General features: G+C 59.3%; 1 protein-coding gene across 1 annotated transcript; it reads right to left on the minus strand.

Annotated features, from left to right (window-relative positions):
- Positions 1–919: 919 nt before the first annotated feature.
- Positions 920–4576, minus strand: Hmx1 (H6 family homeobox 1). Its single transcript, XM_026395353.2, has 2 exons — positions 4186–4576; positions 920–1569 (listed from the first exon to the last, which is right to left on the minus strand). The coding sequence occupies exons 1-2, from the start codon at positions 4574–4576 to the stop codon at positions 920–922; spliced, it is 1041 nt and encodes a 346-aa protein (XP_026251138.2).
- Positions 4577–26568: the final 21992 nt, after the last annotated feature.

Raw genomic sequence — 26568 nt, forward strand, 5'->3', positions numbered from 1 at the left:
AAATTCAACAGGACTCAGAACCCCAAGTGCCTGGAGGAGGAAAGCGGAGGCTGCAAGCCTCCTTCCTGCCTCCCCTGCCTCCTCTGCCTCCTGGGAACCACACTGCTTTCCCTGCTCCCCCTTCCTGGGCCACCAAGGCTATCACCCCCGAGGCAGAGCTGGGAATTAGGGAACAAACCCCACTGCCACCATCTCCTGCCCACTTCACCAGGCCCAGGCTCCCAGTTCCCTGGTCAGTGTGGGAAAGTAGGGAGAGAGGGCCTCCACAGAGCCTGCTACCCGAGGAGGGCCCTGCCCGGGGTCACAAAGCAGTGAAACCATCCAGAAAACGTCCCTTTTTATTCCATACGCAATAAGTAAATTGATTTAAAAAAAAAAATCTTCACCAGGAAAACAGAGGCTGCAGCCCAGGAGAGAAGACCCAGCCGGCCTGTCTTCTAGGAGAGGAGGGTCAGTTCCTGCAAGGGGAGTCCTTGCTGCCCGGGGACTGCCCTCTGGGTCCTGCTTTGTCCCAGGAAAGCACATTTTGCATTGGGGCAGTGTGCCTGGGGACAGTCACCTCGAAGCCCCTGGGACAGCCTGCTGGAAGTTTCCTGTTGCTGCTGCTGCTGCGGGCCCTAAAGGCAGGAGCCCCGCTTGGCAGAGACAGGCCTGGCCCCAGCCTGCGGCTTACTGTCTTCCTATGGCCCCTCTCGGCGGGGTCCAGCCTTGCAGCTGTTTGGGGAGCGGCCCTGGTACATTCTGGAGGGGCTCCGAACAGCGGCTGGGGCACTGAGGTACAGAGGCGGCCCTAGGAGGCCACCCGCCCCGATCGAACCGCTCGAACCACGCCCTGCACCCACCGCCACCTTCACTGCCGGTCCACAGGGGTCTGCAGCAACCTGGGGAGGATGCTGGCCAGCGGCGGGCTCACAGAGGCTCACACCAGGCCCGGCATCTGCGCCCGCAGAAAGGGCACGGAGGCAGCGGTGGGGAAGGCGGCCAGCGGGTAGGCCAGGGCCCCGGAGAAGCCGAGCAGCGGCGGGGGCGGCGCGGGCGCCGGGGGAGCCAGCGGGAAGGGCAGCGCAGCCGGGGGCCCGGCGCCGGCCGAGGCCGAGGGGCTTTCGTGGTAGAGCACCGGCACGCGGACCAGGCGCTGCGCGCCGGGCGGGGACAGGCTGGCGGCCTCCAGCTCGGCGGCCAGCTGCCGCTTCCACTTGTTGCGACGGTTCTGGAACCAGATCTTGACCTGGGTCTCGGTGAGCTGCAGCGAGGCGGCGAGGCCGGCGCGCTCCGCGCTGCTCAGGTAGCGCTTCAGGTCGAAGGTGGACTCCAGCTGGAAGACCTGGCTGCGCGAGAAGACCGTGCGCGTCTTCTTCTTGCGACCCCCGACACCGCCGCGCGCCTCCGCGGCCGCCGAGGGGGCCGGAGCCTCTGCCAGCTCTGCGGCCTCCTCCCCGCCAGCCACCGGGCCCTGTGCCGCCAGCTCCACTGCCTCCCGCGGCACCGCTCCCGGCCCGGGGCCCCGCGGCCAGGCGCCCTCCGCGCGCCCCATCTCCTCGCCGGTCTCCGGTGAGTCCCGGTCACTGGCTGCAGGGGAGAGAGGTGCATAATGTTGTGTTCCAGGCGGCCTCCACCTTGAGGTCATCTACCCCTCAAGATGGAAAACATGGCACATTAGGGCCCAGGCATCCAGAACTGGAGGTTCGGGGTGGGAATAAGGAGGGAGGCAGAAAAGGAGGAGGTGGACCTGAAAAGCCAAGATCTGTGGCAAGCCAACACCGGCGGTGACATTCTCACTCAGAAATGCACACCCACGCCCAGAGGACAGAGAAAGAAGGGAAGGGAGAGAAAAGAAAATGCAAAGGCACAAAAGGCAGGTGAGCCCTCTGGCTACTCCCCCTGGCTGCACTGCCTGCCCTGGGGAAAGGCACAAAAGACCCAAAGGAACCCCTGGGACCAGAGGAAGTACATCCTTCCCAGAAAGAGGAAAACAAGCACAGAGCCACCCTTGCACACCCGCCCGGCCCCCGCAGAGCCTCCCAGCACAGGAATAAAGGCCTGCAGTGACCCTCGAAGTGCACTCAGGAGCAGATGCACAACGCTGTCTGCCTGTCTGCGTGCATGGAAACATCCGCCAGAAGAAGGCAGCCAATCCTCAAAAGTAAAATGCAGCTAAGTGACATGGGCATCCCCCCCAATACTTTGGACCCGTGACCCAGATGCCCACAGAAGCATGCCTTATCCAGCCACAATCCCGCTCAAAGGGAGCACCAGGAAACCAGCAGTCCCACCCAGAACCAAACACCTTCTGTGCTGGAGGTTCAGCCTGCAGGTTTGGGGTACGGTACAAAGCCCACAGGGACTGCTCAGTCTATGCTCTCAAGAGGGCAGCACCGCACACTGCAGGGACCAGCCTGCCCCTCACTGAAGCCTCCACACCAAAGGGCAGGTCCTGGTTGACAGATCGGAGGTTAAGGTGGAGTTTGGCTAGCCCTTGAAACCAAGGACTCAGATGGACAAGGGGTGTGCCCCAGTGTGAGCTCTCGGCATGCCTGTGTGAACAGTGCAGACCTCAGTGGGCTGGTGTGATGGCTTGGCATGGTGTTCTTCCAGCCCTGCGGATCTCACTTCTGCCCCTACCCAACCCCCACAACATGTTTCATCTTGGTGCCCACGGAGAAATCAGGTTGCAGTTGTTCCGATCACTAGATCTGGGCAATCCCTACCTCCCCACAACACCCAGCCCTCCAGATGAACAGAGGTACACACATTTCCCCAGGCATCAAGCAGGCTTGCCTGTTCTGGGGTGAAACTGGGACCCTAACCCGCATTGCACGAAATAAGGAGCTATCAGAAGAAGCCGCCTCTGTGGGGACTGCTGCTTGGGCTGCAGGTGAGGATGGGCCCAGGGCAGGGGGAGGACAAATATTACCCTGCAAGATCCTTTTCAGAATCCCCCCCCAGAGGGGCACTAAATTGAATCACCAGATTTCAAGCAAACCACCGAAGCACTGCTCAAATTTACATTAAGAGGGTGGGTATTTTGGGCTCTGAAATGTGGGTCTTTTTGCCAGGGGGTCACTCCCAAACCAAGAAGGGGATTATTCAAACAGGGAGAGGGGCTGCTTACTCCCCGAGAACACACAGGCATGCACACAGATACCAAATGGATTCCAGAGCCCTGAGCCTGGAAAAGAGTTTGGAAGAGGGGCTGGCAAAGTGGGGCTGGGAGTTAAAACGGCTTTCTTGATCCTTCTTCCAGGGCTCTCCCTCCAAAGGGTAGGTTCATAGGGGTGGCAGCAACCCTGGCAGAGGGGGCAGAATGCCCAGGCAGTGAGTTCTGGTGCTGAGAAACCCCTGCCCCGTCTCTGAGGTCTCACCAGGAAACAAAGGCTGGCGAGGGAGGCAGAGAGGATGCAAGGGGGTTGGACTAGGGGCTTCAGAGCAGCTCCCCCCACCCCCGTTTGCCTGGCACAGCTCTGGGACCCAGGAGGGCCCTGGTAGAGGACTAGGCCCTACCCCCGTCTCCATTTAAAGCTGGCATTAAGGAAACGGGACTCTGGGAGACACTGCTACTGTGGAAGAAGCTCCCTCCATTCAGCCCATCCCACAGAGTGGAGGAAAAGAGGAATGTGGGGCAAAAGAGGGGGAGAGGCCCTGGCACCTTCTGCTCAGCGCCCCTGTTATTTTTTCAGGGGATCCAACTTTGCTGGCCCTCCCTCTGTCCTCCCTACATCAGCTCACTTTCCTCTCACGGGTGGACACATATACAATATACACACACATGTGTCCATGCTATAGATTTTGGCGGTCTCCCATTTTCCTCTTACCACATTCCTCCTTCTTCCTCCTTCCATTTTCTTTTCTCCCACCCCTCTCTCCCTTCTCCTATCTTTCCCTGTGTGATTTCATTCTCTCTCTCCTCCAGCAGTCTGTAGTTCCGGATAGGGGACCCCTCTCGTCAGCTCCCTGCCTCCTTAGACCAGGCCATGGCTGCAGCTCCATCTCTGACCCCTGCTCAGGAAGAGAGCTTCCAAACTCGCCCAGCAAGGGGCTCCGTGGGACCCCACACCACCCAGACCTTATTACAAATAAGGGAGTGGGGAGCACAAAGGGCGGCAACCGGCCCGAAGTCTCCAAACGAATGCGGAGGGGAAGCCAAGCCCCACCGCCTGGTCCACCCCTCTGGGCGCCCTCACTCACTGTCGGGACTGAGGCCGCCTCCGTAGCCGTGCGCCCGTGGGTACCAGCGCGTCGCACCTCCGCAACCGAGAGTGAAGGGCGGCCCGGGCCCCGGGGGCGGCCGGGGACCAAGGCCCAGCGCACCCGGCCCAAGCAGCGCCCGGGCGCGCGCCTCCCCGCCAGGCCCGGTGCCCGCTCGCAGCTGTCGCCGCCTCTGCAGCCGTCGCCGCCGCGCCTGCTCGGCGTCCTCATCCTCCGCGTCGTCGTCGTCCTCTTCCTCCTCCTCGCGGCTGCCGTCGCCCTGGGCAGCGCGTCCCGCGCCCTTGGCCTCGGCAGCCAGTAGGTTTTCAATTAGAAAGGAGGAGGTGCGGGCTGGCGTGGCGCGCCCGGGCTCCGTCAGCTCGTCCGGCATCACGGCCACGGGCCCGTCGGGTTCTGCTGGACTCCTTGGGGTCCCCGGTGCCCGGGGCGCGGCCAGTCCCCGCTGGGGATGGTGGCACGCGGCTCCCAGGCGCACGCGCGGGCCGGGCCTGGAGCCGCTGCCCGGAGCGCTGGCGTCGGGCCCCGCGGGGCAGGCGGCGGCCTCGGCGCTGGGCTGGGCTGGGCTGGGCTGGGCGGGAGCGGGTGCGCGCCGACAGCCGCCGGGGAGGCCGCCTCGCTCGCCTTTCACGTCGCCGCTCTGGTCGCCGCCGGGGCCGGCCTAACCGGGGGCGGGGAGGGGGGAGGGGCCGGGGGCGGGGCGGCGCGCGCCGGGCGGGCGGCCAACTCAGCCCCAAGGACGCCGCGGCGGCCCCGAGCGTGGCCACTGGCGTAGACGCCGCTCCGACCCTGAGCGCAGGCGGCGGCTTGGCTAAGGCGAGCGGCCCGGGGCACGGGTGGGGGTCGCGCCTGTCCGGCCCAGTGTGACGCATTCCAGCGGTCCGCGCCACCCCCCCCGAGGGCGTGGCCTCGGATGGACCACTGCCCATTGGATGCAAGGCCCCGATGAAGACAGATTGACCAATCACCGTCCGGCAAGATCCGTAATTACCCCGCCGCGGGAGAGCAGTGGACCCAGCGTATCCTTGTGTGTGCGCGGGTGTGCGCGCGCGCGTGTATATCATGTGTGCATGTGTGCATCTGTATGTGAGCGTGTGCGGGGCAGTGTGAAGACACCAAGTCTTCTAAGAAACCACAAGAAGATGGGCTGCAATCTTTATTTTTTAAGACCCTGCAAATCATTTAAACAAGGGAGCTTTGCCAAAGCAGGGCTGCAAAAATGCATCAATTTTAATATTTACATTTTATGAAATAGCTTTCTTTGCGAATTGTAGTACGCTAGAACTCTCCATTCCGGGCTCCGTCTCAGTGTGTAAGGAAATGCAACCGTACAGGGCACTTCCCGCGATCCTCCGCGGGGGAGCGGGTCCCCACTGCACTGGCCTGCACTCCCCAGGCCTTGGCCTTGGAAGGGGTGGGATCTTCCGGCCCAGTCACGTCCCCACCCCTCGCCAGAGGTCTTAGCTGCAAGTCCCTTTTTGAACCTCCGTTTCTCGGCCTGTAAGAGTTGGGAAGCCCCCTTCCATTTCAGGAGCTAGGCGACAGAAGAGCTGGTCACCTTCTGATACACTTCATCTGCTAGCAGGTGACTGCCAAGTCACCGATCACAAAATGGGCGCGCTCAGTTGCAGCAGAGAGATGCATCCAGCCGCCTGCTGGTGACTGCCCGCAACCTGTATCCAAAACAGGAACGTGCCCCCTCGCTTAATTTTCCAAACCATCGTGAAGTGAGCATCACCCCATTTTCCGGAGGGAAATACTGACGCAAGAAGAGACTCCCCCAGTTGACTCTCCAGGCCTAGAGCTCGCCCTGCATGGATGTCCAGTCCAGCCTGGCAGCAGAGCAGCAGGATAGGATGCTGGGCGGGTCCAGAGGCCCAGACAGTGGGATCCTGAGGGCTGGGCCTGCAGTGGCGGTAGACAAAGCACAGTTCTCCTGGGTGCACCTCTTGGGCGCGCCTTCTGGAGGCAGTGGTAAAGGACTTCTGGTGCCCAGTGGCTGCACAACCTAGGGCGGGAGGTGGACTTCTCTGCAGCAGATGTTCAAACTATCTTCTTCCCCAAGTGGGGCAAAAAGAATCAAATCAGGGACTGGGTGGGTTGACACAGCCACATTGATGGGTTTCTACCCCCATTTCATAGTTGAGAACCAAAGTTGGGTGTTTAGCAAAGAGCTGAGGTCTCCTAAGTCCTGATCCCTGGGGTGTCCAGGGTCAGAGACACGAAGGACTGCAGGTGCCCCAACCAGAGGGGCTGAGCCCAGGGAATAAAGGGTCACCCAAATTCGTTTGGAGGAGGAGGAGAACACAAGCTCTGGGCAAACGTCGTCTACTTTGAGGAGTTTGGACAAACGGGGCGACTGAAGCCAGAGAGTGTCCCTGAGTAACAGGGCCACCGCTGCAGGAAGGGCGCGATTTGGATAATCACCGATACGTGCAGGTTGCCAGGTCCACCTCCAGCGGCGCCTTCTCACATTTCCTCTCAGTCCAACCTCAAACCTGCAAGGACTGAGCCCTGGTTTCCCCTTCTTGGAGCACCTTCAGGATGCAGGCGTGTCCTCCTCAATCCCCCTCTGAGGGGGCTTCCTCAGAGCCTGGATTCAAAGTCCCTCTTCTCTGGGACTTGTGGCCCTAGATCAGGAACCTGAAAACCTGCATCCAGCGCCGCCGGCATTGCGAGGCGTGGGAGTGGAGGCTGCCAGGCGCCAGGCAGCCACCACTGTCCTACCGCTTCTGCGGGGCGCGCGTGAGAGCGGCGCCTGCAGGGCGGTCGTGCGGGGCTGCGGTGCCAGGCGATACGCGCGGTGAGCCTGGAGAGTGCTGCTGGCCACTGGCGTCGGTCCTTGGTGACTGGTGGCGAAAGTGCAACCTGACCCCTACGGGGGACACCCGGCGGCAGCTGACGCACCCCAGCTCTAGACTATCCACTCTGGCAGCCTTCGTTAAGACGGTTAAGGCGAAGCCTAGGACACAGCGCTGGAACTGGAGAGTGGGCGGGAGGCAGTTAGGGTCGCGTGAGCTGGCCCAACCGGTGCTGGTGCCGGGTGCTGGTCCTGGGCTCCTGGGGCCGAGTGGGCACTCCTACGTCCGGGTGAGCAGAGGGTTCGGGGTTGGACTGTAGGCAGAGGCGGTGAACCGACATCGCTGCCTTCCGGGCTTCATGCGTTTGGATGTGGCAGGTCAGGGTGTCCAGTGGTTCTCAGCTCGGTGACAGTCGGGACCAGCTTCCAGAGACACTCTGTGAAGTTGCTTCTCTCAGCTGGGACCTCTGGCTTCCCCAGGGCCAGGACCCAAGGTTCCCTTGCCCAGTAGGTACTAGACAGAATTCTGAATTGGGGAACTGCCCCAGCTCCAAAACCCGGCCACTTCCTGTATGTCCATCTGTGAGAGGTCGCCCCCCACTCCCCCCAGGCCACAACCATCCTTCCTCACGGACAGTGGCCGCCATGTCTGTGGCTTCTCAGTCCTCTTCTGCCCTTCCTGGCATCTCTGCTGTGCTGTCCCTTGGGAGCGCCTTAGGCTTTCCAGCAGACCCTGCAGGGAGCCCAGAGTCCTCTCTGTCGGAGAGCTCTGCCTTTAGCAGGGTCCTCCTCACCATTGTGACCCAGTGCCCAGCTCAGGGGCTCCTAGCCAAGATGCCCCATAAATCTGAGTAATGGGTGGTGGGAATGATCCCAAGCACACAGATCCGAATCCCAAACTACAGGCGGCCAAACTTGTTTTTTTTTTTTCTTTCTTTTTAATAAACTTTTTTTTCGGAACAATTTTACAATTTAGATTTTATTTTTGTTTCTTTCATCCCTCATCCCAATCTTGTTTCTCTTTACCTCATTCCCTGCTGTCCCAAGTGCCTGCTTTTATATATTAATTTATAAAAACAATACAACATTATATTCTTCTACTTCTCATTATAAGATCTAGTTGACCCCCTAGTGGGGATTCCAGGACCCCGCTTCCTGTATCATACCAAACTGTGAGGATTCTCAAGTCCCTGATATACAGTGGAGCTGTATTTGTATCAGACCTATGCAAATCTCTGTGTAGTTTAAGTCATAGCTAAAGCCTTGTGATACCAGATACAATGTAAAAAGCTGTTGTACTTTATTTGGGAATCATGACAAGAAGACAGTCTACCTGTTCAGTGCAGGTTTTCATATATATGTGTGTGTGTGTGTGAATATATTTTGCAGTGTTGGGAATCAAGCCCATCTTTTGAATATTTTCTGATCTGTGATTGGTGGAATCTGAGGGTGCCGAACCTGCTGTGTATGTGTGCGATGTACCTATGTTGATAGATCTATGTTGATCCTTGCAAGAACACCCTGCCCCCAGGTGCTAGGGATGGAACCCAGGGACTCAGGAATGCTGGGCAAGTGCTTTGCTACTGAACTGCATCCCCAACCCTTTCTATTTATTTATTTATTGACAGCTTCACTAAGTTGCCCAGGCTAGCCTTGAACTTGTGATCCTTGCTCCAGCCTCAGAGTAGTGGGTTACGGCACTGTCTCCTCTGTTCCTTTTTGTAACTGCTATGTACTAATCCAGAATTCACATGCTGTTGTTCCGTTAGTACAGCTGCGTACACAATCCCCCAAACGGCAAAACAGCCGTTTGTGAGAGTGCTGGGGGGGCCCCTCTGGATCACGATGGCTCTTCTCCAGTTCATGAAGTCTGGGCCCCAGTTGGGAATCTTGAAGTGTGTGGTAGCACATGGGGCTCATCTACAGCACATCTGCTTGTTTATCTGGGGCTGGTGCTGCTGTGAGAGAGCCCTACAGGGGCCTCTCCATGGGACTGGGTTCCTGGGAAAAGAGGGGACCGAGACAGGGGAGCGGGCAGAATCTAGCCTGGGAATTCGTTACTCCACCACACTCTATTGATTAGAGCCGTCACAGCTTCCATCCACGTGCAAGGGGAGGGGACAGAGACGCCCTGCTCCAGTAGGAAGAAGGCTGAAGTCACCTTTGTCCGACCATATGAGAAATACTTTGTGGTCCCTCAGGAAAACATACCTGCTGAGTCCATGCTGCTTCCCTCTGGGGGAGCCCAGGTTGTTTCTGCACCACTCTTGCGGACACTCTGGAATGAGCAGACCGGTCCATCTTCTTGATGGGCTGAGAGACTTTCTGGAGGTGATGCGGAGGGTGGAGATCCTAGGTGCCGGTCTAGGCAGAGGCAACCTCCCAGAGCACTTCAGAATTGTTCTTCAGAATTTTTCTTCACAATAGCTGTGCCTGTTTCCATTTCCTCCCATGTTCCCCAGCATCGGCTCTTCTGACTGTCACACGTGTGACACGGTGATGCAGAAAAAGGGAATCCTGGGTGTTTGAAGTGATTCTCTGCTCGCTGACGGGGTGAAGGAGCTGCAGGGCCGAGGGCAATTGAGGAGTTGGTAAGCTGAGGATCAGGTTCCTGTGGGACCAGGAGCCTTGGTAAAGAGTAGGTTCTGAATCTGCAGGGCAGGGGGAGCCACTGAAGCTTGTGAAGCTAGGGAAGTGACAAGATGAAAGCTGGGTTTTCGGCAGAGTCACAGAATCTGCAGGGTGGATAGGAAGCCAGGACATCCAAAATGAGGTGCTTAGCTCTGGTCCAGAGTTAGCCGTCCAGCCAGCACAGAGCCACAGCCGGATCTGGAAACAGCAGGCTGGTGCACTGGCTGCACAGGGAGAAGGCTGAGGCACCACCGTGGCCCTGCGGCCATCCCAGGCAGCCTCCCCCACTGCCCTGGCGCAGGCCCTGGCGCAGCCAGTGGGTGGCTCTTGTGGACTCGCCACAGCCTCTCCCTTAGGTCACAACCAGCACAAACTGCCCTTGGCAGAGCCTGGCCACCAGGGCTCCTGTCCTCCCTGGGGCCCAGGAAACCTCAGTGTCCTCAGCTGTGCAGTGGGAAGGAGACTGAGGGGACACCATGACACCATGCTGTGGACAGGTCTTTGGTATATATTAAAAGCATCTGCCTTGAAAAAGACCAATATTTGAAAATTAGTTTGGCTGCCTTTTGAGGGTCTAACCACTTCCCTCCTTGTGAAAGTCTCCCTTAAAACTGGAAAAAGGAGATCATTTTCATAATGTGTTAAGTGGGCTTCCCGGAGTTCACTGGGCCGCCTGGAGGCTGTCGGGAGGAGGGGAGGGAGGAGGAGCGAGGGGGAGGGAGGAGGAGCGAGGGGGAGGGAGGAGAAGGGGGTTGGGCTAGAAGAGGGGAAGAGGAGGGACGCGAGGGGGGAGAAGGGAGGGAAAGGCCGGGAGGAGATGGGGGAGGGACCCGGGAGCCGGTGACTGGGGGAGGAGGGGCAGGACCGGGGCGTGGGGAAGGGACCGAGAGCCACGCGCCCTGGTCCTCGCGTGCCCGGCCCCGAAGCTCTCTGGACCCGGCGGCCCGGCCCTCCCGCCCCAGCTCCTCGAGGTCCGAGCCAAGCGGCGCGTCCTCGAGGCCCTCGGGCGCAGCTGCGTGTGCGCATCCCGCGACCCGGTCCCGCAGGCCCGGACTCTTCCCTGCCAGCGCGGGGGAAGGAAGGGCCTCCCCACCTACCCAAAAGAGGACGCACGAAGCCGCCTCGGGAGCGGACGCGGGGACCTCGGGCTGCGCCACCGCCGCCCCCCCCCCAACTGGGGCCCTCCCCAAAGCCCTGCGCTCCGCTGAGAGGCGACAGGCTGGGCTCTCTGTGCTCGCCTGCCCCAGGCTCGGTGGCTGTTTCCAGGTCCCTGCTTGGGACAGGCGCTCACCTGATCGGTGAACGTTGCTCAGCAAACGTGGACCTTACCAGGGACGGTCTGCAGGTCGGTCTCTCCCAACAGTTTATTTTGAAAACTTTAAAACTTAAAAAGTACCCTCCGGGTACTGGAGGGATCTTAAAAAAGAGTGGGGATGCGGCTGGGGTGGAGCGCCCCTGGATTCAACCCCTCACACCACAGAAAGTAAGTAAGTAACAAAAAGTTGAAAGAATGCGCCCGGGAACAGCCACACTCCCTACCTGGATCCTCCCTCCATCAGCAAGTTGCTGCCCTGGCTTAGGGCACCTGCCTGCCCACTGTCCAGTGTTTGGGTTTCCTCTCCTCCACACAGTTGACAGTCCCGGGCAGGCTCAGGAGAGGCTGCTAGATGTGACTTTGAAGACACCCTTCTCAGGGGCCAATTCTGTTGGAAACCTGGCTGTCCCGCTGGTTTGGCAGTTTTTCTTGGAGAAGAGATGTTGTCATTAAAAAGGTAGAAATGAGTAAATTTGGGTCCCAGCCCTGTCAACAGCCAGAGTGAGACTCCAAACATGACTTCCTTCTCTGGAAATGGACATAGGAAGGCTTGTTGGGCTGGTGGCTGTGGAGCTGGAGAGACTCCTCCTGTTCTGAGGAAAGCATTCCTTGAACCAACAGATGCTCTTTTGACAATTTTAAAGTGTGCTACAAAGCCTGGCTCTTGGCTTCCTCCTGGAACCTCTGGCTCTGCCTTCCAAGCCCAGGGGCCCTGATCCGGTGTTCCACCCGCCCCCATGAAGATTTTCACAGTTTCGGTCACTTTAAGACTGGGTGCGGGACGTATGGTTTTAATGTGAAGAGCACCTCGAGGTGGGAGCGGGTTCGCATTCCACAATGGAGCACAGATTTGTTTTCCGAACCACTGGGGACCTTCAGACCAGCTCAGGCTGCCTGTGACCCTGATTGGAAGTGACGTGGGGTTGGAGAAAAGAGACCGGAACAAAGGGCTGGTGACCATGCTGCAGGGAGCCTTTCCTGAGGTCCAGAGGAAGATTCTAGAAACTGAAGCTGGCCAGCCCAGGAGCCCCGCTAGCCTGGATAGCTCTCCCAGCCCCCTTGGTCTTGCAGTGCATGAAGGGCATGTTGGTGGGGCTCCTGCTCAGGTCCCCAAAGCCTGCTGGGCACAGGTGTCTGACGTTAGGTCTGGGGAATTCTCTAGGCTTAGTTGCCCTTTGGGTGGGCTGGGAGGGGCTGGCCAGGGCCAGGTGGGGGTGGGAACAAGAGACGAAAGAGTAGATCTCTCCCCTTCCATGGAATTAGCAGCCACTTCCAGCCCTGGCTGTAGGCAGCCTTGTACCGGGGGCTTCTGGTGAATGCTCACACAACCCCCAAGGATCCAGAGCACCTGGTGACCATTGGGCACCCGCTGTGGCAGGGTCTGTAATTCTGAAAACTGAAACACCCTGCAAGCAAACAAGGAGGAAGGGGGCTGGACACATATGGAGTGATCCATCTCCATGTGGTCACAACCTGGACCCAGGATGCAGAATGCAGAGCCCTTGATACGGGGCTGCCCCAAGGACTGAGGATCTGTTTGAAAGCAGGCACCAAGGGCCAGGACTGAGTTACGGGGTCATTGTAAACAGGCATATCCATGCATGTAGGTGCACATCTAGATGAACTCTTAACGGTTGTTGGTGTGTATGTCTCTTGTGGGTGTAATCCCCTGCTCAGATGCACATTTCCAAGTCCTAACCCCAGTGCCTCTGAATGCTGCCTTATTTGGAGGTTGGTTTCTTGCTGATGTAACTAGTAAAGGTGAGACCACACTGAGCAGGGTGTCCCCTAGAAAAACTAGACACAGACGCATAGAGAGGGAGAAGTCCTGGGGAGGTTGTCCCCAGAGAGCTTGTGTGGTAGGCAACATAGCAGTGTTCAAAGGTGAGAAGGTTGGCTCATGAATGCTGGAACCTCATCAGTGGATTGATCCATTGGATGGATTAATAATCTGAATGCATTACTGGTGGCAACTGTAGACAGGTGGGGTGTGGCTAGAGGAAGTAGGTCACTGGGGACGTGCCCTGGGGATTGCAGCTGGTCCTTGGTTCCCTTTCTTCCTCTCGCTGGCTGCCATGAGCCCAGCTGCTGTCCTCCGCCAGACCTTTAAGCCATGATGTTCTGCCTCATCTTGGGCCCAGAGCAGTGGACTCTGCTAAACGTGGACCGAACCTCTACTTCTGAAACCATGCATCTAAAATAAGCATTTCCTTCTCCAAGTTATTTTGGTCAGGCATGTGGGTCACAGCAACAAAAAACTGCTATACGGCACAGGCCAAGGAAGCCCCAGGCTGGAGAGTGCCCTGGAGCAGGCCTTCCCTGAGACCTGCTGGCGCCCAGCCAGGCCACTCTTTGATCTGGGGCTCTTGACCTCCAGAAGAGTGGGAGAAAGCTGGCTTCTGTCCTGAAGCCTCCTCAGGAGTAGCACGGTGTCACAGCAGCCCCAGACACTAGCACAGTGTGGTGGATGTGGGTGACCCTCCAGGAGCTGACTGGGTGCCAGGGCCCAGGGTGGGAGGATCTGCCACCGTCTACTGGGCCTGGGCTTGTGGACTTCAAGTTTTGTACCAGGTGCAAGAAAAAATGAAATGGAAAATTTCAAAGTCACCAAAGCAATTCCTGGGAGATCACTGAAGGAGTCTGGTCCTTAAGAGAACCAGAGGGCACACTGAGGCCATCTCTCTGTGCTCATAGAGTGGTGGGGTAGGGGGACCAAGGGTTATCCTGGGCTTAAGTGTGCACAGGAGGGAGGGTTGGGCAGCTGGCCAGTGCTGAGGGGTGGGCAGGCCAGGAGCCACCCAAGAAGTCAGAACCCCAGCAGACGCCCAGATGTAGGACCAACCAAGTGACTATATTGGCTTGTGTACCCCCCCCCCCAGGCCACCATGAGCTGACCTCTCACCTCCTGGAGGTGGCAATCAGGCCTTTCCTGGGCAGCAGCCAGCTCACCCTTGGCAGTTGCCATTTGACCATACCAAGCCTCAGTTCCCACATTCAACAGAAGAATTCATGGATGCCCAGATCAGCCAGGACCATGGTGCCATCAGAGGGTGCCTGCCAACCAAGCCCTGGCCGTGCTGACCACTTGGAAATGCATCTGAATACATATTACACACATATATATAAGATATAAATTGCACCCACTCAACATGAGAGGAGACCAGTGCATGTGGATTCAGAGCCAGGTTAGTGCTGGCCATCTGGAACCTGCCACTTGGGCCCCCACCTGAGACCCCTTGACATTCTGGGATGGTCCCTCCCTGGCCTCTCAGCAGACACTGCCTGGGCACCCACGTGCCCCCATGCCCCCATGTCCCCGCACTCCTACACACAGAGACCCTGCCACAGCCTTACACCATGTGCCCACCCACACTGGCACCACAGCCCCATGGGTGCACAAATACCTACACACCTACCCACCCCTTCCCACCCACCCCACCCCAGACACTGTCCACACCTGCTCAGGCCCATGACACCCGCCTAGACTCACTCCCCTCACATGACGTACCACCCCACATCCACATGGCCTCCCCACAGAGGGACTCTGCCCACCCTACCCACAAGTCCCCAGGGGGGTCATGTGCCTCTTGTCATCTGCCCATCAGAACCCTGCTATCGTGTGCCCTCAGAGCCCCACGCCGCCAACCCGGGCATCTCCACACGCTGCCCTTTCCCACGCTCATCTGATCCTGCGCAGACTTGCCCAGACCCAAGCACGGCAGGCTGTGCCCACGGCCTCACCCACAGGGCCACAGGAGCTCTGCTCTCCGGCTCAGCCCCAGACCCCTCGGTGGATGCGTCCATTTGTGGGGAAAGGATGCGCCACATGTTTCCATTTTTGTGCATGAACAAGGAAGCTCATCACTGTTTGCTGAAGAGCTGGTACTTGTGTTCTATGGAGACGGCCTGTGCTGTGCGGGGCTGCTGGGGGGGCGGAGGGCTACGGGAGCCTGCCAGGGTCAAGCCTACTGCTGCTGCTTCCCCCCCCCCTTCTCCTCCCCGCCCCTGCCTTGACCTCCTCTTCCTCTTCTCTTTTGCTTCATTGTGCTTCTCCCAACAGCCCACTGTCTGCCTCAGCCACTGCAGGCCCACAAGGCTGTCACCATGGAGCACAGCTGTGCCTTGGCCCCCAGTCTGGCTCCAGGGATGCTCCCTCCTGCCTCCCAGCTTGACTCCACCTCCACCTCCACCTCCGTGTGGCCGTCCTTGCTCCACTTAGGAGTACACCATGGTTGCACTAAGGGCCACCAGGATATCTCAAACTCCTTGACAACCACACTGCACCTTTTTCTGTATAAAGTGACCAGGACCTGGTATCTCTGGGGCCACTGCCATGGTTACAATGTTTGTCTCTCTAAAACCCCCATTGAAACAGTCATCCCCAATGCAACAGTAAGAAGAGGTGGGGCCTCTAGATGACCCAGGGCTCAGCTGGCAGGGATGGGATTAGTGCCCTATAACAGGGCTCTGGGGGGCATTTCTGGCCCCTCTGGCCCTTCTTCCAGGTGAGGGTGCAGCAACAGGGCACCATCTTGGAAGCAGACCAGCCCTTACCAGACACAGAACCTGCCAGCACCGGACTCCCAGCCTCCAGACTATGAGAAGTAAATTTCTACCACTTAGAACCACCCAGTCTAAGGTGTATCCTGGACAAACAGACAAGCTCAGCTCCAGGTGCTGGCCGGCCTCCCGCAGTGTCGGGGCCCAGGGCCTGCACTCTGGTGGAGCCACCAGCCGTTTTCTCTGTGGGCCGGGGCAGACCACCCCAGTGACTGTAGGAAGCAGGATTCTGAGCCACAACTAGAATGCTAGCTTTCCTGGCAAAATTAGTTCAAACGGAGGGTCCAGAATAATGGCCCCGTGCAGAGCCCTCCTGCACGTCGCCCTTCGGGGAAGCACTGCCTCATGGCCACTGCCAGGGAGCCCTGGCACAGCTGGACTTCTCCCACAAGCCCCACAGGAGGCTCAGGGGAGGGGAGGACTGAACTTCAGTCCAGTATTCCTGTAGCCTGGGGACCTGCTCTCAGCCCTATTGGGGGATCCAGGGCATGGGAAGGGGGACACATGGTCCTTTCTTCCGCCCACTTCTCAGGCTGCCCAGAGATTCCCTGGAGCTCAGCTGCAGGCCCTGGCAGGGAGAGGAGAGGAGGGACCCTTAGCAGCTGGATAGCTGAACACACTGGTACCATCAACCCACCACCCTCACACCTGACTCCACAGAAAACCCCAAACCTGCAACACTAGAGAGGGCAGGCACTCCTTTCTGAATGCTGTGTCTGAGCAGGGGGGCGGTCTTGCTCTCAAGGCCCTGTTCTGCCTGCACAGCTCGGGCAGAGGCCTCTCTGCATATAGAGCCCTGTACACAGGCATAACTCTAAGGCCACCAGCCCAGAGACCTGCACTGACCAACAGCTGGTCTCTGACTGCACTCAGCGCCAGGGCCTGTGGGGATCGTGTATTAGGATGCGTGTGGAATGAGCAGGTTTCATTTCACAGCTTGGCCTACTCTGAGCACCCCAAAGTGGGTGACGAGGCCAGGGTTGGCCAGGAGCGGCAACCTGCTGTCTCTTCTGGAAATGAAGGTGAGCACACAGGATGCAGTTTGCAAGGGGGGTCTGATTCTCAGTGCAGTGCTGGAGGGACACCCAGTATGGAGACTGAGATGGAGACAGATGCAGCTTTGAAATAACTCTTGAGCCAGGTGCAGTGGCACACACTTATAATCCCAGCAGCTCGGGAGGCTGAGGCAGGAGGATTGAGAGTTCAAAGCCAGCCTCAGCAACTCGAGGCACTAAGGAACTCATTGAGACCCTGTCCCTAAATAAAATACAAAATAGGGCTGGGGAAGTAGCTCAGTGGTTGAATGTCCCTGAGTTCAATCCCTGGTACCATAGAATAAAATAACACTTGAGCCTGGCATGGTGGCACACACCTATAATCCCAGTTACTTAAGAGGCTGAGGCAGGATGATCGCAAGTTCAAGGCCAGCTTGGGAAACTTATTAAGACCTTGTTTTGAAATAAAAATTTAAGAAGGGCTGGGGCTATAGCTCAGTAGCAGAGTCCTTGCCTAGCATGCATGAGGCCCCAGGTTCAACTCCCAGCACAAAAAAACAAAACAAAAGCCTTTGAATAAATGGGTCCACAAACAGGATCCAAATCACCCTGCCTTACCTTGTTGGAGCCAAGAGAGGACATGCTAACACAAAACAGCTTCTTGAACCTTGACCGGCTGGGCCTGAACTGTCCTGGCCAACTGTCTGCTGATGCTCCAGCTTTCTGGAACCCTCTGGCTGCCTTGGCACAGTGGAAGCACGCAGCTCAGACAAATGTACTCAGAGGTCTTTAAAAACCAAAGCCAGAGGGGGGCTGAAGGAGCGGCCTGACCCAAGGGCGCCACCTTCAGGAAGTTAGTGGAACGGACTTGATAACTGGATCGAGCCTGGGTCCCGCACAGACTTGGAAATGCCCTCTTCAACTTCAGACTGCTCTGCACCGCTAGCCCCACCCCTTCCAGGACACACAGGAATGGAAAAACAGAGTCTCTGGGGCCTTCCATGGGGCAGAACTGAAATGAGGCTCAGAAATGTCTCCTCCTCCTTCCCAGGTGCTCATGAGACTGTCTCCTGGGGAATTCCATACAGGTACAGGAGCCCTGGATCCCGGAACAGGGAACCTGAGCCTTCTGGTGGGCAGCGAGGCAGGCCAGTGTCTGCCAGCACCGTCCCTGGCCGTCTGCACCCTGCCCCACCTGGGCTTCCATCCCCACCGACGCGGGGCCTGGTGTACCCCCATCCTCAGCTCAGGCCTGGAGAGGCACATTCGCTTCATTCAGTCACTCAATCAGGGGAGGCCTTGTCCTGGACCCAGGAGAGCCCAGGAGTCCAGAAGACAGGATGGGAGGTGTTCAGTCTTCATAATCCAACTGCAAAGAAATGGTGGCTCCAGGGAGAAGCAGGAGGGGAGGGGACCTGACCCGGTGTCTCCTGGGGGCTCATGCTTCCTGATGCTGCACCGGGCGGAAGAGGCCTCCCGATCTCCAGGAGCCGGGGTAGACCCATCAGAGGATGCTACCATGGCTGCCTGGGGCTGGCACTCAAGTCCAGGGGCCACAAGAATCCCTCAGCCAGGAGGCTTGACTTGCCCCATTTCTTGACCAGCAATTAGTACCAAATGCCAGCAGGAGGCAAACCTGATCACCTTGTGGTGACATGTTAGCCAGAAATTAGCTCAGTTTTCCATTTAATCCTTTTCTTGACACAAGAAACCAGCAGAGGTTAGCTGACTAACCCAATTCACCAGGAACACCAGCCTCCGGAACCCAGAGTCTGCGTCTGGGTAGGGGTGCTACCTGGTTGCAAGGGCAGTTGGCCAGGCTGAGCTAGAGGAGTGCAGGGATCGCTCAGACTTCAGCCCCACAGCGTCCCTCTACTGCCAGAGGGAGACACTGTGGTCAGGGAGGGGGAAGGGAAGGTGGCCAGCGCCCGATGGGCAGCCAGGGATGAAGAACTCCTGCTTGGAACAACCCCTCCAGGGTCCACAGAGACAGTGGTGCTGTGAGAGTGTCAGATTGGGGACCTGCAGCACTGCCCCCAGCCTGATGCCCTGATGCCTGATTCCTGCTCCATTCCAGTGGGGCAGGCATCCCCAGGGTCAGTCCTTCAGGAGTGTGCCAGGAGAGCCCTTCCTGCTTCACAATCATCCCATGCAGGGCCACTGCCACGCCCGCCCCAAGCCATCATGTCCCCAACTGAGGGTCTCTGAAAGCAACATGGCCCTGCCTCCTGCCTGCACGTGGGTCTGTCCTTAAAAACAGACAGATGCTTCAGGTCTACCAACAGCCACCTGCTGCAGGTGGATCCTGCTCCAGGGTCCCTGGTCTTCCAACGCCACACCCAAGCTCTGGAAGCCTGTGGCTTATTAACCCCTTAGTTTTCTCAATGAAAAAAAAAAGAGAACATAATAACAGGGACCAGGGTGATGCCCAGGGCATGCCAGTCCTTGGCAGAGGTGGGGTGCCAGCCGGGGTTTGGATCCACCACACCCCCAGCACAGCACGCTGGGGTCTGACCCCCTGCCGGGGACCTCCACTCCTGCTGCTCATCCCAACTGGAGGCTCCAGGTGTGGGAGGCCGGCTGCTCCTTCAGAATCCCAGAGGGAGGGAGGGATGACAGCTGGGGACTCTGAATGCTACCCACACAGGAGAGGCACCTGGCCTCCACCAGTCCCAGGAACCCAAAGCGCCAGGCCAGGTGCACTGCAGGACAGCCAGCACCCCTGCCCCCTGCCATCATGCCAGGACCCCTTCCTACGCCATGTCCTGGCCAGGCTGACACTGAATACTCAAAGCCAGACGCCGTTGCCAGCAAACAGAGGGGACTGAGTCAGGAGTGGGGACAGTCAGCTCCCATATTCCCAGCACAGGTCCTTTTGCCCCACGCAGCGGAGCCTCAGGTACTGACAGCCTACGCATGGCACAGCCCAGAGAGCAGGTGGGGCCTCCCAGGCTGCAAACTGGCCTCTCCTGCTGTGCAGTGGGATCTGCGCCTTGAGGAGGGGTCCTGGCAGGTTCCAGAGTGGAGCTCGGGTACTGCCCTTCCTTGCCGGGGTTTTCATTCCCCAGTGCAGGAGAGGCGTGCAGCAGACGGGTGGGGAAAGGAAGGAAGGAACCAACACTCCAAGCCAGCAGGGACTTCGTCCCACTCCCTGAGGCTAGCAGCACCTCTCCCCAGCGCCCACACTCCATCCCACCCTGGTGGGACTACCCGCATTCCTCAGGCTTCTACGAATCTTCCTGCTTCTGCCTTCCCAGTATCTCGGGACCCCTTCCACTGTGTTCAGCCTGTTTTGCTGATCTATGCCTTAGTCTCCTCGTCTGAAGAATGGGCACGATAATGATCCCTCCCACTCAGGACCAACTTACCCTGCCCACACCAACCTCACTGAGCCTGTGGTCAACTGCAGGGCATGAACATGCCCAGGTGCAGGCTCAGACTTGCTGGCATCTCAGAAACCTTCCAAGCAGGTGGGGAGTGTGGGGGGAGCAGCCTTAGGAGGACCCCCACTCTGCTGGAGGGCTTGCACTCCCTGAGCCAGGCCAGGTCTGGGTTCATCTCCTGACCCCTGGCACCCACAAGGACCTGCTCTTTCCCACTGCTGGGGTGGCAGTGCCCACTGTCTGCTCATCCCAGCAGTGCTGTCTTTCTAACCCCATGTCCTCTGGGCACTGTCTACGCTCACATCAGAACTGACTGATGCCCATTCTCTCCAAGTCGCAGTGTCACTCGGATCCAATTCAAGCATGGCCTCTTCTGAGATCCCTCTGCAAACACAGATCGCTGACGTGTTTATTGCCTGCCTCACTCCACATCTGAACATCCCAGGTGACTCACTGGGGCCTGAAACGCCCACAGCACTTAGCAGATGCTCACTAAAGGTTGGCTGACTGAAGGGAGGTATCCAGGCTGGCAAACGCACTTTGTAAGGCAGAGCCGACCTTGACGGGTGTGTGGCCAAAACTGGCTCAAAGGCCGGACTGGGGGAGCCAAGCAATCCCTGCCCTGCTTTGCAAGAGAAAAGACGGAGAGGTGGGTGGAGGAAGGGTGGTGGGAGGGGACCTTCAACACCCTGGAGCTCTGTCCTGCCCTCTTCTCTCCGCTCAGGGTCCTTCTCCCAGCTCCCCATTTGGGCGCAGTGGGCGGCTTCCTCCCATTGTAGCTGTTCCCGCAGCGCTGGCCTGCGGGGGGGGGGGTGAGCTAACAAAAGACCTGTCGCAAAGCTGCCAGTTGGGGTGTTTGTTTTGGTCTGGGACTTCGACAGGCTCCAAGGGCACCTACACTGTGGGCCACTTGCCGCTCAGGTGGCCCTCTTAGACCCTTTTACCCGGGGGGAGACTGAGGCTCTGAGGATGTGCCAGAGGCTCGGGTACACAGCAAGGGTCGCCTACGGAAGGCGGGCCGGTGCTGAAGGGCCAGGGAGGACAACGGTGCAGCTCTTCCAGGGGAGTCGTCGCATCCTCACCAGCGGGACTGCGTACCCAGCCCTCCCCAGCCGCGGAGGGCGGGGGCGGGGAGAGCTCCAGGCCCCGAGTGCGCGCAGCGCCCAGAGGTAAACGGAGCAGGCCTGCCCGCTCCCGCCGCGGAGTCTCGACGACCGCGGAGGGGAACGCGCCGACCTCTGCACGCGCAGAGCTTTCCCGGCGGAAACCCCTCGCCTCTTCCTCTGCCCGTCCGTCGGTCCCGCCCGGCTCACAGCGCTGCCTTCCCGGGTTTTATTTTGTTTTGTTGGTTTCTTGGAGCTTGGGTTTGTTCTCCCCAGCAGAGGACACTTAGGGCCGCGCCTACCCACCCCGGCCCGCGCCCTCCCTCCCCTTCCTGGAATAGGTGAGCCGCTGGGCTCCAGGAAACGCCTCCCTCGGATCCCTGTAGCAGAGCGCTAGCTAGTGGCGCCGGGCGACTGCTGACCCCGCGCACCTGCGAGGACACAGGCACCCACAGCGGGAGAGGTGCGGGCACGAGCCACGACAGGAAGCGTCTGAGCGCCCAGCGCTTGGGTCGGAGCCACCCGCTCAGGAATTAGAGCCTGTGGGCAGGAAACCCGCTCTCCATCCCACCCCGCGGGTGGTCCCAGACCAGAAAGAGCAGGCGCCAGCGGGAGCCAGCAGACTGGGCACAGAGTCCAGGGCTCTAATGGGGATCAGGAGTTTAGAAGGGCACCGCATGGGGAGTCTCGCAAACCCAGCAGCTCTCCGCCTGTCCCCTGGCCCAAGCGCCCGTGCTCCCTTCTTGTCGCAGTTTTGTCCAGAGGCCACCCGCCGTGGGCCCCGCTTCCCTCCAGTTCCTGACCCCGGTTCTTAAGAACCAGTCACTGGAGTGACTCGTCCGGTAACCACGGGGCTGGGTACGGCCTTTGAGGCCCTTCCTGAGCAAGAACCTGAAACTTCCTGTCCCTAGAATGAGTGTCCCCTTTCCTGGGCGCCTTTCCTGGGCTCCCCTCCAGTCCTCCGCCCCCACCCCCCCCAGCCCCTGCCCGGGACCTCCCTGAGTTTCCTGCATCAGAGCATGAGCCGCTCAGTGACCAGGGCTTCTTCGCGTGCAGGCCAGTGCTCCCGCCTGTCTCTCGGGACTCAGGCAGACTACCGTCCTTAAAATGGCCCTTCCTGCCCATAACAACCTAGAACCCCTGAGTGACAAAGGCGACCCAGCCTTGGGCGCAGATCTACCCAGACACATGGCCTCCACGCCACCTCGCTGAGCCTGCGCTCCCCTGGGACATGGCCGTGGAGGGCACCGTGCCTGTTGTTTAGCCAAAGGGTACGGGGCGCAGCCTTGACCCTGGGCGCTGGGTCAGCCCGTGGGCCAGGGCTGCTGCTCCTCCCCACCCGTTTGAGTTCCCTAAGCCAAGCTGCCAGCTGCCCCGCGGCTGAGCGGATGCCGGGGTCCGCATGGGACTGTGGGCCTTCGCTCCCCTTGCCTCCCGGGCTCTGCTCTGCGTCGGCCGCCAACGCCCGTCTTACCGCGGCCTGCCCAGGCCCTGCGCTCCTGCTTCCCCATGCTTCTCGGGTCCTCCTCATCGCTGGGCCTCGCCACCGGGAAGCCCATCCGAGCCTCCCGACGGCGCTTCTGCTGGGGAGGATTATCTCCCCTCCCCCGCCAGGTCCGGCGGGGGCACCGGCTCACCCCAAAGCCCGAGGCCCCGCCCCTCCAGCGCGACTGCTTGCTTAACCTTCTCGCCAGGCGGTGACCCTGAGCCCTGCAGGCGCTGTCAAGGGGTCGGATGCAGCCAAGGGGCGACTCAGGGGTCAGGTGACTGCAGGAGACCCTCCTCCCTGTTCCCCACCCTGTGCAGCTTGGGCCTGGTTAAACCTGGGGGGATGAGTGACCTTCAGCAGTGTCCTTGACTCTGTGGGCTTTGACATCTGGAGACTGAGCCCCCCACCCCTGTCCTCCCACCCTGCCCCTCTTCCCTGGGCTGCCTAGCTCCTGGCCCTTCCTAGACATGATCTGTGTGGCCCACTGCAGAATGAAAATGGGGTCCTTTGCTCAAAAGAACAGTTAAGAAGTACTGTGACTTCAGGGCAAAAGGGCGGGGTCCCCACTCACCCACCAGAGTCCCACCTGGGCCCCTGCTCAGGCCACTCTTCTCTGGGATTCCCAGTCCTGGGGCTCTGTACAAGGCAGCCCTTTGGTAAAGGCCGGGACTTCCCCAGGGCCCCTGGAGGAGCTGAATGGCTCCACCCAGCAGGGCTCTCCATTCTCAGGGGCTGCAGGTGGGGAGATTGGGGTCAGCGGGAGGGGCCTGGCCCCATGGCTGTGCTCTGTGTCTGGGTGGTTTTCAGGAGCCGGAGTGCTGTCCTCCAGGCCTCCTGGTGTGCAGTGGGGTGAGGGCTGGGAACCAGGCAGCGGTCCCCAGGGCACAGCTGCTCCTGCCTGCAGGGTCTCCCCACCTTCCCTCCATGGTGCTGGAGGCAGGGATGATGCCAGCCCTGGGAAGATGAGGGGTGGAGGGGTGGTGGCCAGAGCACCAGCGCCCAGCTCCCTGCCTGTGAGGGGGGATCGCCGAGGCCCTTCTCAACCCTGGTCAGGGCAGGCGGTGGAGCCACGAGCTGAGGCTGGCCCAGAGGGATCTGAGCCCCTCCTAGGAAGGGTGCCAGGTGGCCTCCCTGAGAACCCACACCCCACGCCTGTGCCCTCCCACTGACCGGGCACTGCAAGTGTGTGGGTACTGAAAGGCGCAGGCTCCAGCAGATGCCCTGGCACCTCTGATGGCTCTTGCCAGAGCTGACGGGTGGCCAGGTCCTAGACTCCACCTGTCCTGGCCACCAGCAGCCTCCCTGCTGGCCACCATCCAGGCCCAAGTTCACCCCAAGTCTGGCTTCAGGGGTCAGTGGGCAGGAGATGCTGGTTGTGGGCAGGAGCCTGGGCCCTGGACAAGACGGTACACATGGCCCCCACCCCAGGGACATGTGCCTGGTGAATTCAAGGGATGGAGTGTCCTGAGGGACCTCCAGGCAGTGTCCTGGACATACGTCCTGCCCCAACTCGGCACTCAGAGGTGGAGCAGGGTGGGCTGCCCAGAAGAGATGTTGTTGGGATTAAGTTTGTGCTTCCCAGTGACTGAATTCTCCTAAGTCCTGGTGCAGCAGCAGGCCAACCTCTGTTCAGGGAAGAGGCCACCGATCCAGAGAGGTTGGGGAACTCACTGTGGCCACACAGCAGCAGGAAGAGGTGGAATTTGAATTCAAGACACCAAGTATCCTCTGCCACCCAGCCTCTGCACCCACAAGAGTGCGCATACACACACACACACACACACACACACACACACACACACACTGGCACAGTGATTAAACACAGAGCCTTTTAAAGAAACGCCTATCTCAGAAAATGTGAATGCAAATCCATTTTCGTCAAGCTTTGATTGATTTCTCTTCAAGAACTCTTGCATTATGCAGGGGTGGGCTCCGAAGGTCAGCAGGTTTAAATAGAAAGAAGTCCGGGAAAAACACATCAACACCAACCGGCTTCAATCTCAGGAAAAGCACATCAAAAGCTGTGAGTCACTTGGAGGGACCAAGGATGGGAACAGTGTGGGAGCAGCATCTCAGAGCTGGGAGCCCAGCCCAGGCCGGAAACACTCCGTCCCACGTGGAAAGGGACGTGCCCTGGGACCTCCAGGGGTGGCCCTCTCAGGAGTCCAGCTTTCACGGGGCGTGTTTGGGGATAGTTCACCTAAAAGTGTGGCCGGGGCTTTGGAGGCTCAGGCAGTGACTTCCCAGAGGATGTATGTTTTCTGCAAAAAGCAGCTGAGCACCCTCCGCCCTTCTCCGCCCTCCTTCCTCTCGCCCTCCCTCCTCCTCTCCTCCCCTCTGTGACCCTTGATGGGGAGGCTGTGGTTGGCCAGTTCTCAGGCTGTTTTCTGAGAATCTGGCAGTGGGCAAGGGGCTAGGACCCTTCCTGAGTGGCACTGTGTCACTCGCTCATGGGGCAGCCAACTTGGCTGAGCCCCAGAGAGGTGCAGTGCTTTGCTGCAGCCGCCCCACAAACATGCAGGTTCCTTAATCTGGCACCAACCCCTCCCTCTCTCTGTTCCTACTCCTGCCCACTGTGTCCCTGCAGGTCTGTCGCTGGGCCACCTGACTCGCACCTCCAAGCCTTTGCCCCAGTGTTCCCATCTCTTGCAGGGGATGTCAACCCCTCTCCACCCTCTCCAGCACCCCAGAGAGCTCACACATCTGTGAGGAGAGTCTCCGGCCTCCTTGGGCCCAATCAGCTGACCCTGCTCTGTCCCACCATGGCCGTTGGCAGGAGTGCCCTGCTCCTCTGCCACCAGCCAGAGGCCAGAGCAGGCTCAGATGGCCATGCTGACTGACCCTGTGCCCTGAAGACCTCTGAGCAGGGAGGCGGGTAGGGATGACGAGGGCCCATCCTGTGGAGGGCTGGGCAAGGCTGCCGGAGAAGGTCACTTGGGAAGTTGGCTGGGGACTCTGAGGCCAGCAGGTTGACGTCTGGGGAAGGAAGCCAAGGCCTCGGGGGGCCAAAGACAGTTTAACTCACGGAACCCCCACCCAATCCCTCCAGCCCTGGAGCTTGCAGCACCCTTAGGAGCTCTCTGGTTTGCATCTGCTGATCTGACGTGGGAGGAGACCCAGAAAAATAACATCCAGATTGTTGTCAGAGCAGGTTTGGCTCCACGTTCAGGGCCAGCATATTTTCTCCAGCAAACACCCATAAATTCCTGCCGTCTGGAAACGTGATAATGGTGCTAAGAGAAAGTACCTCTGGGTGGAGGGACCCGCTCCCCGTGGAAAGGCGCCGTCGGCCAACACATTCGCTGCCTGGATTCTGCTGAGGAGCGGAAGGAGACCTCTGAGTTCTGTGCACCATCATTTAAAAATACTTTAAAATGCGTTCTTCACACCCCGGGCTGTGAACCGTGGGACCCCGGAGAGAAGGCACCTCCAGACTGTAGGCTTTCTGCCCCCCACCCCCCGAGCCCTGTGCTCGGGCAGGGTCCTGTGCCCTGTCTGCACAGTGAGGAGCCGCTCAGCCCACTGCAGTCTCCGAGGCAGAGTGACTGTGGACCCAGGGTCGGGTCTGCTCCCCTCAGACCCTTTCTCAAAGGTCCTGAGCATTTTCCGCCTTCGCTGGAATGGGGCCCAACTCTTCTGGGCTGCTGTCCATGCCCGAGTGGACCAAGCCACACTGGCTCCAGAGCAGGTGTTCCGTCTCAGTGAGACCACCAGCCAGGGGGTCCGGGGCTGGGCTGCCGTGGCCACACTGCACATCCCGGTGGGTGGAGAAGCTGTTAGCTTTTGCTGAAAGCATTTTCTCTGGAAAATCTCACCTGTCTCTTTCCTCCAGAGAAGAGGGCACAGGGAGGCCAGTCTGACGTAAGAGCTGGTCCTTCCCCCTTGACTTCAGAGGAGTCCTGGGCTGGCAGCCGCAGCCCAGGTCCCTTCCCGTGGCTGCATCTCTCCTGGACACGGCTCCGGCTGGTGCTGAGCCTCAGCCCCACAGTGGTCAGGCCGAGCTTCATGGTGACCAAGGGCCTAACAAAATTCTGTGGTGAAGCTGAGCCCACACCTGTCCAGTGACAGGCCCTGCAGGGTCCCCCCGTG

This window comes from Urocitellus parryii, chromosome 10 (assembly GCF_045843805.1).
Source record: "Urocitellus parryii isolate mUroPar1 chromosome 10, mUroPar1.hap1, whole genome shotgun sequence".
Lineage (NCBI taxonomy): Eukaryota > Metazoa > Chordata > Mammalia > Rodentia > Sciuridae > Urocitellus > Urocitellus parryii.

Bases quoted from the DNA above. Each gene is read 5' to 3' on its own strand.
- Hmx1 (XM_026395353.2), bottom strand. From the start codon at position 4,576: ATGCCGGACGAGCTGACGGAGCCCGGGCGCGCCACGCCAGCCCGCACC. The intron at 1,570-4,185 runs GTGAGTGAGGGC...TCTCCCCTGCAG, and splicing joins AGGCGGCCTCAGTCCCGACA to CCAGTGACCGGGACTCACCG.